Source organism: Candoia aspera, chromosome 5 (assembly GCF_035149785.1).
Source record: "Candoia aspera isolate rCanAsp1 chromosome 5, rCanAsp1.hap2, whole genome shotgun sequence".
Taxonomy (NCBI): domain Eukaryota; kingdom Metazoa; phylum Chordata; class Lepidosauria; order Squamata; family Boidae; genus Candoia; species Candoia aspera.
Genome location: NC_086157.1, coordinates 80,260,034 through 80,273,636, shown reverse-complemented (window position 1 = coordinate 80,273,636; position 13,603 = coordinate 80,260,034). Strand labels below are relative to the sequence as shown.

General features: G+C 45.6%; 1 protein-coding gene across 1 annotated transcript in view; it reads left to right on the top strand.

Annotated features, from left to right (window-relative positions):
* Positions 1–13,603, top strand: part of LOC134499051 (nectin-3-like) — a 53,286-nt gene that overhangs the window by 25,496 nt on the left and 14,187 nt on the right. Inside the window, exon 3 of the mRNA XM_063305566.1 lies at positions 13,291–13,587. Coding sequence (XP_063161636.1) covers positions 13,291–13,587 — 297 coding nt within the window. The remainder of the gene's footprint in view (positions 1–13,290; positions 13,588–13,603) is intronic.

The following is a 13,603-nucleotide window of genomic DNA, read 5'->3' as shown; positions in this document are numbered from 1 at the left end:
ATGCTAAACAATTCTGTTTATCAAGTTTGATAATCATAATGCAATAAGTGCTGTGTTTTCACTCTAGATTTAAATATTGTTGGAGTGGCGGGGTATCTTTTGTTTTCCTCCTGTGAAGTAACATCAAATATTTCATTATATTTTGCCTATCTTTAGCATTTCTGTTAAGTCAAATACAAATAACAATCTAATAATATCATATATGCTTTTGACAGTAATACCATTCCAATATATCCTTGACAGTAGGAAAGATGACCTTGATGGAGATACACAGGAACTATTACTTAGGCAAAAGGGTTGGAAACTTTTTTTTTTAAAATCCAGATCAATGAAATAAAATTAGAAGCAGCTCATGCAAGCACCTCCCTTAATTTACTGTGATATAAGAAGGGAGGGAGGGGATAGCACAATCATACTTGCAAGATTCTGTTATAGCCAATCTCAAAGTAGCTTTAGCCTTCAGGTTGAGTTGATTTTCTAGTCTACCTAGTGGTGCTCACAAGGTTGTCTTGTGGCAGCTTCAAGACTTAAACATTTATTACTGATAAGCTCCCATGGAGCATAGTCTACTTCACTTCCAGAAATAATTATAATGACAAAAGTATTAACAGTGTGTGATTGAAATGCATATAATACATTTAAAATAATGCCTCATCATGTACTTCTAAGTGGCTGTTGAATAAAATTTCTGGATACATAATCATCATATAAGGATTTTGTTTTTGTTTTAGTTTCTGCCACTTTTTGTTGAAATTCTAAGATACACCTTGGTTCTCTATCATCGTGTGCCTGTGGAATTCATAACCAATATTTATCTTAGATGTTACTGTTTCTGTAATGTCAGCTTTATTTGTATTAAATAATTTAATTAGTATTAATAATTTTATGGCATTGGAGTAATGTTTTCATTAATGCCTGTATATCAGTTGGAAATTATTGAATGATTTTTCATTGAAATTACAGCATTGGAAGCATAAATCTACTCTGATGAACGTGTCAATTCCAAGCGTTTTCCGTGATTGGAAAAACACTCTGGGCTACAGGAGAAACAAGCCTGTGCCTGGAAAAACTTCCACGATGCCAGTTCTGCCTGCGGAGTGGCAGGCAAAGCTGCTCAGTCCACCATATTCCCACCAGAAGTCCAATGCCTTTGCACAATTAACACCCTTGCATCAGAGATTGTTTAATCCTCATTTATTTCCAGTGATATTTCTTAAGTCAGCAAAGACATTGGACTTCGTCCCTGCAAATGTATAATCAGTATTCCAAGAAATGAAATGAATCCAGAAAGAAGTAGAACTGTACATCAGGATTGCAGCCATCCTTTCTGTCATCACCTGATTTTAATAATATGGACACATGAGAAGTATTTGCAAATACTGTACTTAACATTTTTATTATTGTTGTTATTATCTAATAAAGTTCCCTATGAATTAAGTTTTATATTTTTTTTTATTCAACAATATCTTCAGTAACAGCAATAGTGTAGTTTTAAGAACTTTTGTCCTTCGTAATGCTCAGCTATGTGCGGCAGCTACAGCTAGTCAATCTTGGCTGATCTTAAACAGCTAAACAAGGTGCAAAAAGGTCAGGTTTTGGTTGGGACATGATAGTAGTCCTCAATTATAGTAATTGGGACCACAGTTTCTGTCACTAAGTGATGCAATGTCATGTGACCTCATCCTTTAGCGACAGCAATCCCAGCAGTTCCCATTGCCATTGTTAAGGACCTCACATGACCACAACTTTAGGCTTCCTGCCAGCTTCCAACAAGCAAAGTCAGTGGGGAAGCTGGCAGGAAGTTGCAAGTCCCCGTCACGACAAACCTTTCCTTAGGTGGCTTGCCGGGTTAGGATGGGTGCTGTGGCATAGAACACGTGCAGATAGGTGGAGTGGTGCTACAGTGTGGCACAAGTGTGGGCGGGCCACCAGGGGCTCCTCAAGAGAAAAAGTAGCAGGAGAGACTTACAAGCAACTTGCGACCTCCTGCCGGTTTCCCCATTGACTGCTTGTGGGAAGCCAGCAGGGAAGATTGCAGATGGTGATCATGTGATCACAGGATGCTGCAACTGTTGTAAGTACAAGCCAGTTGCCAAGCACCAGAATTACAATCACATGACCATGGGGACGCTGCGACTGCTGCAACTTTGAAAACCAGCCGTAAGTCCTCCTTGTTTAGCATTGTCATAACTTTAAATGGTCGCTGAATGAGTGGTCATAAACTGAAGACTACCAGTACCAGGAAATACCAGAGCTATAAGCTAGAGTAGGTAAGAAGAAGGCAGTAGCAAACAACTTATGAATTGTTGCCACACAACATATATCCATGAAGTCAACTACAGGCAAGCTCAGCTCAAAAGATACTTGACTTGCCTTGCCACTCAAGGCATGAATGTCACACCGGATGCCCAGTGAAAGCAAGCAGGCACCTATATTGGGCAGTACAGATGTAGGAAGATGATGGAGGCAGATATTGCTTTAGTGGTAGTGGCAAAGGTATCAATTCATATGGCACAGGAGAACCAGCATTAATCCACTTCTGTATTTTTACCAAGAAAACCACATGGATAGAAAATATAAAATGATTGATGATACACTGCCAGATATCTGTACTGCCAGATGAGGGGTCCCTCAGGTTGGATGGCACTCAATATACTACTGAGGAAGAGCTGAGGATATTTCAGAATACTGATGGTGTTTATGATGTGGCTAGATTAAAGCTTTTGGGACATCTGGTTGCTAATGTTGCCGTATAGGAAAAGAAAATCTAAAGCTGCAAAGACAGAATTATAGTAGGAATGTGGAACATTCAAAACAGTGAAAGGTGAAATGAAACAATGACAAATTGACATCTTAGGCATCAGCAACTTGAGATGGACCAGGACTGGACACTTTCAGTCAGAATATCTCACTGTTTATTACTCAGGACATGAAAAACAAGGAACAGTGTTGCATTTATAGTTAGAAAGAATACAGCAAGAACGTTACTTGGCTACGACTCAAACAGTGACCGAGTAATATAAATTAGACTTTGTGGACAACCCTTTAATATGATCATTCAGGTTTATGCTCCAACCAGTGATGCAGAGAAGGTGAGATTGATAAGTTTTATGATCATGTTCAGTTTGAAATTGACAGAACATGAATGCAAAATGTGATTGGAGACTGGAATGCTAAAGTTGGAAACATTAAAGAGGAAAATGTAGTTGGATTGTGTAGTTTAGGAAGACTGCAGGAGACTGACTTACCAATTTGTGCCACTCCAATGATTTTTTCATAGCTAACACTGTCTTCAAACAACCAAAATGGTATGTCTGTACATGGACATCACCAGATGGAGTACATAGATATCAAATTGACTATATTATTGCTAAAAGGAGGTGAATTGCTTAATTATAGCATCAAGGTCATGGTCTAGTGCTGACTGTGGAACAGATCACAAACTGCTCATGTGCAAATTCCAATTTAACCTAAAGAAGAAGAAAGTCAGTTTCCACAATACAATCTTGATCATATACCCACCATTTTCAAGGAGAACATCAGGAATTGCTTTGAAGTCCTGGACCACCCTGGTAGAAAACCTGTCAACCTTATTAGGTAGCATAGACACCAAACAGATCTAAAGTACTTTTATTAGAACAGATATAGTAACAGATTTTGCAATTCTGAATGTGCTATCTTTCCTCCCTCTTTTATCTTCATGAGAATTGGCATGGGAGGGGGGACTGTCTCAGGTGTTTTCACAAATTACTTTCTTGACCTGGGCTCAGTTTCACTTATCTGATCATTGTCTTGATAGGAGGTAGCAGGGGAAATGTTGAATGAACTTAAGTCATTAAGGATGAACGTGAAAACAAATTGCCGAAGATGAAGAAACAGAAGAAAGCAAACTGGATATCAGAACAAACCATGGAAATTGCCAATAAAGAAAAAAATCTCAAGAAAGAACTTTAACAAAGAAATTTCAGAGAGAAGTGACAAGAAGCAGTATCACAACATCTGAAAAGCTATAGAAGATGGAAGGTAAAGGTAAAGGTTTCCCTTGACGTAAAGTCCAGTCGTGTCTGACTCTAGGGGGCGGTGCTCATCTCCGTTTCAAAGCCTTGGAGCCGGCGTTGTCCATAGGACACTTCCGGGTCATGTGGCCAGCATGACTCACGGAACGCCGTTACCTTCCCGCCGAAGCGGTACCAATTAATCTACTCACATTTGCATGTTTTCGAACTGCTTGGTGTGCAGAAGCTGGGACGAGCAACGGGAGCTCACCCCGCCGCGCGGTTTCAAACCGCCGACCTTCTGATCGACAGCTCAGCGGTTTAACCCGCAGCGCCACCGCGTCCCTTTGAAGATGGAAACATTCATGGAAAAAGAGGAAAGACGATCTCTGAACTCAAAAGGAGGTTCCAACCTTGAATTGTTATGCTAAAGAATGCCACTGGACAGATAGTAACCAATTCAAAGGAGATCAAACCAAAATGGAAGGAGTATATTGGAAAACTGTAGGAACTGATAGAATACCCATAGAAATATGGCAAGCAACAGAAGAAGAATCAGTCAAAGTTCCAACCAAGCTATGCCAGCAAATATGGAGAATGATACAGTGGCCAACAGATGGGAAGAGTGTGCAGGTTCAACCAACTTCGCTAACTATTGTACAATATCCTTACTTTCACACACTAGCAAAATAAAGCTTAGGATCATCCAATGCAGATTAGGGCCTTACATGGAGAAAAAGATGCCAGATGTTCAAGCTGGCTTTAGAAAACTCTGAGGAACTGAAGACATCATCCAATAGAAGAGAATGTGTTATTTCTGATGCATGCTGGATAATTAAGACAGCAGGGGACGGTGGACCTAAGATGACAACAGAGCAGCAGCTTCCCTGCTGAGCTCCTTATGACTTGTATTTTAAAAAAAATTCCCTGAGGATTGAAGGAAACTCACCCAATCCTGTAAAACTTGTTGATCCAAAGGTTCCTACTAGCTGAAAAGCAGTTAGCAAGCAATTTATGAAACTGATTAGAAAAGAAAGTATGCAAACCCTGTGTCCTTTAGAAGGTGCCAACTGTGGTTTCAGCAAATTGTTATACCCTCATCTCCCAGAACTATAAACCTGCCAGAGACTGCTGTCTTGCGGTCTCCTCTCAAGGACAAACTGTCTGGAGCACTTGTGGGCAATCTCAAGTCCTCTCTTTGTCTGGAGGGGAATTACAAACAGCCGGTCTACTTGCCAGCTCTTCATTCTACCGTGGTCGTCTTCTCCGCCTTTACCGGAGCCATCTTCAGTTTGTCATTACTTCTCCGGAAGTGACTGGTCAAAGTCAATTCAACTTTCTTATATCACCAACACTCTTTGAGGGGGTCCAATATGTCTGAAATAATATTTTCCATTGAATTGATGTCATTTTTCAATCATTAGTATATTTCACATTTTTTAATACCTGCATCCGTTATTTTCCAGAATTGGATATTCCAATTATTTCTTCCACAGAACGAAGGTATAAGTGAAATTAACTTTCATTTCACTTTTTACTATTTACAAAACTGAATTGTTGGCTTTTGTTCAGCATAGCATCTATGAAAAAAGCTATAATTGAAAGTCCCTTGGAGGCTGCTAAAGCATCCAGGCCACACTGTTTCAGTTAGTGGATGTTTTAGTTATATATATTGCCAAGTTTATGTTGAAGGCAAATTAAACTCAAAAGACAATCTCTCAAAATCTTCAAAATAACCATTAAAAATCAGTGAATTTAAAGTATTTCTTTGTCTAATTCAAGCATTCAAGAAGAACATTTCTACTGTTTCCAGATTTAAGTTATACCACAACATCAACTTCTCATGTGATTCAGAATAAAATTGTAACAGCTTAATAACCAAATTTGTCTGGCTGCTGTCATGACCCCGTTGCAAGGCACAAAGAGCCTCACAACGTGGATCATGATCATTAAGAAAGAGAGGAAGCAGATAAATCAATGCTTAAACCAAGCACCCAAAGCACCCACACCCATGGACTCATATGCAGATGAATAGAAGGACTTCAGATAAGCAGCGATAACCCGCACCTGGTGCCCTGGAGGACACACCTGAACCAAGAGGACAAGGACAGCAACCGGGAAAACACCCACACAGCCATCAAGAAACCCATCAAGGGGAATGGGGACAATGGAGGGTGGAGAAGCACGGGACCCCGCAAGAGGGGTATAAAACAGGACACCTCACCACCGCACCCCCATTCCCGTTTTTCTCTCTGTCAGTACCGTTTCAATAAACCAGAAATCCTTAATCCCTATTAAGTGAGTCCGTGTCTTATTCGGAACGAGGCTGGCCCTGACATAAAAATGGGAATCGACAAAAAATTTTTACCTAGCACCCATCCAAACAGCTTGTGAGGGACCCAGCTAGGCATGAAAACCCACGGAGTGCGGCAATGCAACCACTTGGCACCCGGAAGCGAAGCCCCTCTCCCCTCGGGCGGGATGTGCCTGAGGTCCCGGCGGCGCAACGCCCAGGTAAGCCCGGGATCCAGCTCGAGGGAAGAGGAGTGGGAGGGAAGCACCCAGGCGTCCCGTGGCCCGCGGGCCACCACGGACGAGATGGGGGGACCCTCTCTAGGTTCGCCCAAGACCCCGGAGGGACCGAGGGACGGACCGTCATCCACGACGACCGGAGGCGAGAGCGAGCGGAGAGCCGAGCGCACCGGCGGGAGTTCGCGGACGGCGGCAAGGCTAGACGCGCTGGGGGAGGGGGTGCAGGCGATACGGCTACTGCTCCAGCAGCTGACGGCGGCGCAGGAACCCCGCGGCGGCAACGGTGTGGAGGGCACCGGAGCTCCGGAGGCGCACCCAGCAGAGAGGTGGAGGAACGGCCCAGCGGACGGCGGCAACCACGGCGGGGCCCGGCTCCAGGAGCCCACCCGACGACTGGAGGCGCACCCGGACGAGAGACGGAGTGACGACCCCGCAGGCGGCGGCGACCACGGTGGAGCCCAGTTCCAGGAGCCCACCAGATGGACGACATCCCACCCCCCCACCCTGTTGAGACAACCTGCAGACAAGGAGACCCGGCGAGAGAGGGCAACAACACCGCCAGACACCTGGAGACGAATCGACCCGCACCAGCCCCCGCAGAGCGCTCTGCACAGCCCAGATGTGACCTGGAGCCAGACCAGAACGGCAGCCAAGGACTTTGGAATAAAGTTCGACGGGGACCCCTCGAAACTCTCCTTCTTCTTAACGAACGCTAGGTACTACCTGGAAGAGTGGGGCCCCTGCTTCCGGACTGAAAGGGGCAAAGTTAATGCCCTGGCCATAAAACTAAAAGGGCGGGCAGCTGATTGGTGCGTCCAACTGTGCCAATCAGGCACCCGGGCGCTGCAGGACAGCACAGAGTTCCTTCGGGTGATGGAACTACACTTCAGGGACCCCCTGGAGCAAGAAAGAGCAAAACGGACTTTGAAAACGCTTTGGCAAGGACAGCGCCCCGTGGCAGAGTATGCCATGGAGTTCCAAGCCCTGGCCGGAAAAGTAGAAGTCTGGTCTCAATCAACCCTGATTGAGAAATTTAAAGAAGGACTCAACCTGAACGTGCTCAGGTGGGCACTCTGTCGCAACAACCCCAACTCCCTGACCGAGTGGATCCGGCTGGCGGGGGAAGCAGAGGATGCCCACGACACTTTCCTCCAAGCCCAGAGGGAAGCACAGCAGGCGGAGGCAGCAAGACCACCACGGACAGCTGCAAGGCGAGATCCCAACCGTGGAGGGAGGAACGGGACCGGCGATTCGCAAAGGGGCAATGCTTCACGTGTGGCAAGGACGACCATAAGGCGGCAGCCTGCCCCAAACAGACACCCAGAGAGAACACGCAGAGGGCACCAGCCGCACCAACCCCAGCGCCAAGAAAGCGACCAGCAGCGAGGGGGGAGTATCGAGCCAGACAGTTCCCCTACAGCTCAGAGGAGGGGGGAAGCAATCCCGACGAGCCGACGGGAAACGTCAGCTACCTGGCCTAATGGGCGCCAAAGGACAGGTGGAAAAGAGCAACAGGCGCACTGACGGGTGAGTGAAGAATGCCCCACCCTCTATGTCCGTGTCACCCTCACCCATGGGGAAAAGACTGAAAAGGTCTGGGCACTGATTGATTCAGGCTGCTCAAAAAGCTTAATGCACCCGGACCTGGTAGCCGCGCTGAACCTCCGCTGCTATCCACTTCAGCACCATTTGGTGTTTACTCAGCTTGATGGGTCAGCAGCGGGAGGGGGCCCGGTCACCCAATACACCGGCGAAACCGCGCTACGGCTCAGCAGCCACGAGGAAAAATTGGCTTTCATCGTGGCACCGGTGGGGCAACCCCTACTGACACTAGGGATCCCGTGGCTCGTGCAGCATAACCCAGTCATCGACTGGAAAACCAGAGAGATCAAGTTTGCTGACGGGCGCTGCCAAGCACCCACAAGGGACAGGGTCCCCCGGGCAGCAATGGGAAGGGCAACGACTACCTCAGAGCACAGAGGGAGGGCGTTGCCAGACGGCCTGCCACCAAACTACACGGACTTTGCAGACGTCTTCTGCGAGAAGGAAGCGGACAGACTCCCCCCTCACAGAAAAACAGACTGCTCCATCAAACTGGTCCCAGGGGTGCCCTACCCAAACCCAAAATATACACCATGACCCCGAGGGAGCTGGCAGCGTTAAGGGACTTTATAGATAAGAACTTGGTGAGGGGTTTTATCGAGCCTGCAAACTCCCCCGTAGGAGCGCCGGTCCTCTTTCGCGAAAAAAAGGACGGGTCACTGCAGCTCTGCACAGATTACCGGGGCCTGAACGCAGCATCTGTATCCAATAAAAGCCCACTGCCCCTAATAAAGGACATATTGTCCCACCTGGCAAAGGGCAAGGTATTCTCTAAACTAGACCTAAGGGAAGCCTATTACCGCATAAGGATACGGGAGGGGGATGAGTGGAAAACGGCCTTCAACTGCCCATTGGGGTCGTTTCAATACAAGGTGCTACCTTTTGGACTGGCAGGGGCACCGGGTGTATTTATGCAATTAACGAGATCCTGCGCGACCACCTTTTTAAGGGGGTGCTGGTTTACCTCGATGATGTGCTAATATACACTGAAACAGAGCGTGAGCACAAACAGCTGTTAAGGGAAGTGCTCAAGAAACTTCGCAAGGCAGAGCTGTTTGCCAAGCTCTCCAAGTGCAAGTTTCACAAACAAATTGACTATTTAGAGTACAGGATTTCTGAAAAAGGAATTGAAATGGACCCGAGCAAGGTCCAAGCAATACTGGCGTGGGAGCGCCCACGCATGAGGAGACAACTTCAAAGTTTCCTCGGATTCACGAATTTTTACCGGGGGTTCATCCCGGGGCTGGCAGAGATTGTACTGCCCCTGACCAACCTCCTAAAGACCAAGGGTTTGGGGGACACTCGCAAATCGAGAAACCCGGGGGCGGTGCTAAACCGGACAGCTGACTGTCAAACGGCGTTCGAGAAACTAAAAAACCTGTTTACAGCTGAGCCAGTATTACAACATCCTGACCCCACCAAGCCTTTCGTGGTGCAGGTAGATGCCTCCGACTTCTCCATCGGAGCTCTCCTGCTACAAAGGGACTCTGACAACCAGCTGAAACCCTGCGCGTACCTTTCCCGCAAATTCTCCGAAACGGAGCGGAGATGGCACGTATGGGAAAAGGAGGCGTTCGCAGTGAAAGCAGCTCTGGAAACGTGGAGGCACCTGCTGGAAGGGGCAGCCTGCCCCTTCGAGGTCTGGACAGACCACAAGAACCTGGAGGCTCTCAACACGCCTAAACGCCTCAGCCCGAAGCAGGTGCGCTGGGCACAGTTCTTCAGCCGGTTCAATTTCACGCTGAAATTTATACCGGGTAGGAAGAACTTCCTGGCGGATGCCCTCTCCCGACAGCCACAGGACGACACGCAAGCCTCAGACATTGTGGGGACGGTATGGACCAACAAACAACTGGACTGCCCAGCTGTCACGCGCAGCCAGACGAGAAATCAACGCACGCCAACACGAACGCCAGAAAACGAACGGAGCCGCTGTTCAATTTCACCCAACTGGCAACAAAGACTCGCACAAGCACTACAAACAGATACATGGTTGCAAAACAACCGACACCATGTATCTATCAAGGACAACCTAGCCTGGAAAGAGAAAGTTTTGTACGTGCCAGAGTCATTGCGGGGGGAAGTTTTAAACCGCTCACACAATGACAAGACTGTGGGGCATTTTGGGTTCATAAAAACCCTACATCTAACGAGACGGCAATTTTGGTGGCCAACCCTGAGAAAAGACATTAAAGACTACGTAGCCACCTGCCCCACATGTGCCACCTCCAAACGGAAGGGGGGGAAACCCCAAGGGCTGCTGCAGCCAGTAGCCAGCCCCTCTCGCCCCTGGGAAGAAATTTCCATGGATTTTATTGTAGACCTCCCACCCAGCCAAAGGAAAACAGTCATCTGGGTGGTAAAAGACTACTTTTCAAAACAGGCACACTTTATTCCTTGCGCAACCATCCCCACCGCGCAACAGCTGGCACGCCTGTTCCTGACACTCATATACAGGATCCACGGCGCCCCCTGTCGGTTGGTGACCGATAGGGGCACACAGTTCATGTCAAAATTTTGGAGGGAATTTTTAAAACTCATTGGCACCAAACAGGCACTGTCAACGGCGTGGCATCCACACACAGACGGATCTACGGAGATCCTAAACTCAACCCTTGAACAATTCCTGACGGCATTCATAAATTACCAACAAGACAACTGGGTGGACCTACTACCTTTTGCAGAGGTAGCCTATAACAATGCAGTACACCAGAGCACGGGCCACACCCCATTTAAGGTGGTCTACGGAAGGGACTTTGTACCGATACTAGAACTACCTCAACCAGATGCCCCACCCTGCTCACCAGACGACTGGGCGGCACAACTGGCGACAACCTGGCCAATCATCCAAACGGCCCTCACAGACGCACAACCACGTACAAGAAATTTGCGGACAATCACAGGGTGGAGGCACCAAACTACAAAGTGGGAGATAGGGTCTACCTCTCCACTAAGTTCCTAAAAACCTCACAACCCTCAAAGAAACCTGCACCGAAATTCATCGGACCCTTCAAAATCACAGAAGTAATCAATCCGGTGACATTCAAACTGGAACTGCCACACAATCTACGACGAATCCATCCGGTATTCCACTGTGCCTTGCTGAAACCAACAAGCCCATCCAAATGGCACACGGAAGACCCACCGCCCCCACCCATCATGATAGATAACAGTATTTTGAGGTACAGGAGATACTGGACTCAAGAAGGCAAAGAGGTACTCTACAATACCTCGTTAAATGGAAGCATTTCCCACACCCAGAGTGGGTCCAGACACAACACGTCTTAGCAAAACAACTGACTTAGACGTTTCCACGAGGCATACCCAGGGAAACCAGCACCCTAAAGACATCTTCGGGGGGCAGCATGTCATGACCCCGTTGCAAGGCTCAAAGAGCCTCACAATGTGGATCATGATCATTAAGAAAGAGAGGAAGCAGATAATCAAATCAACGCTTAAACCAAGCACCCAAAGCACCCACACCCATGGACTCATATGCAGATGAATAGAAGGACTTCAGATAAGCAGCGATAACCCGCACCTGGTGCCCTGGAGGACACACCTGAACCAAGAGGACAAGGACAGCAACCGGGAAAACACCCACACAGCCATCAAGAAACCCATCAAGGGGAATGGGGACAATGGAGGGTGGAGAAGCACGGGACCCCGCAAGAGGGGTATAAAACAGGACACTTCACCACCGCACCCCCATTCCCGTTTTTCTCTCTGTCAGTACCGTTTCAATAAACCAGAAATCCTTAATCCCTATTAAGTGAGTCCGTGTCTTATTCGGAACGAGGCTGGCCCTGACAGCTGCTTTCAAAGAAAGAAAACAGAGTTCAGATTTTAATAATCTAAATAGTAATGCCTGATTTCAAAGGTGTTGTATGTTTACTTTCCAAAGGGGCCCAGAGAGGAAAATAATTAAAGTAAGTCTTAGTCCAGAAAGTTATAGTTGTTAACCCAATTATACAGTTGAAAACCTGACAGGCTAAAGCTGCCATACTCATAAAGTAACTATAATTTGGCCAAAGAGATTATAGGGACATTAGCCTGCCATAAAAATGCTTTCATTAATTTGTCTATCTGTATTAAATATGTAATGGAAATTTACACTGAAATAATTCTTAAACCTATATTAATTTTAATCTAATACTCATTTTACTAACATTAATCTTATTCCACCAACTTAATGGGAGTTATGACCATCAAGTTAAATTCACTGAAATTGTATCGGTACACTTAGACATACTTAATTCAGTATGTTGTGATAAACTTCTGGAGAGAACTAAATCCAATTATTTTATAGAATTTGTAGAAACTGTAAATCCCAATCTCGTATAATAATTTATAGATACAATTGGTCCCAGTGGCAACAAATTAGATTTACTCCAAATAGTGTGGCCAGAATATAAACGATATTGTTGTACAGTTTCAAGTTTTAGTAGTGATACTACATAATTGCCAAGGAGGCCAAAATATCATTGGCATGTAAGAACTATTTATATTTAATGTCAAATATCACTGTGCCTTTAATACCTTCTAACAGAAGAAGTCAAGAACCAAATTAAAAATTAAAGGAGATAAGGACAAATGTTGTCAGATGCCACAATGCAAATTGAAGGGTTGAGAGTCAAATCCATTGTTGATAGGTAACTCTAGCTACAGGATGAAGATACCAAATTGTAATCTAGTGAACAAAAAATGATAGAAATCCATGTATTCTTACAACGTGTTTCAGAAATTCAATCTGGTTTATATCAGAGGCCCTTTCAACATCTAATAAAATTTGAATAATTGATTGCACTTTATTCCCCGCTGTATCCATAATATCAATTACCAAATGAATATTGTAGGACATTTGTCTGTTTTTTTTTATAAATCCAGATGGAGTTGGGTATATTATGAATGGTTTTATTTATTTATTTATCTATCAAATTTCTATCACCGCCCATCTCCCCCAAAGGGGAGTCTCTGTGGACTCTTAGCTGTTAATATTTTACCACCCACTGCATTTCTCAGTTTCTTGTAAGATGTTACGTTTCTGTAGAAGAGAAACTACAGTCAAAGGTGAATTCACAAAGCTGGAAGCTGTTCCACATTTTCTATTTAGAAAAGTTTATTAAAGTATTTATGATTTCTTTATTTTTTTTTTCTGCAGTTGAACCAACTGTGAGCTTAACAAAGGGACCAAATGCTTTAATAGATGGTGCCAATCAGACAGTTGCAGCCATTTGTACTGCAGCCACTGGAAAACCAGCTGCAGAGGTAGTCTGGGAAGGTGGTCTTGGTGAAATGGAATCCACTTCAACTTCATATCCAAATGAAACAGTCACAGTGCAGAGTCGATACAAGCTTGTTCCTACCCGGTTTGCTAGAGGAAGACGTATAACTTGTATTGTGAAACACCCAGCTTTAGAAAAGGAGATAAGAATGCTTTATATGCTCGATATTCAGTGTAAGTAGTGATATAT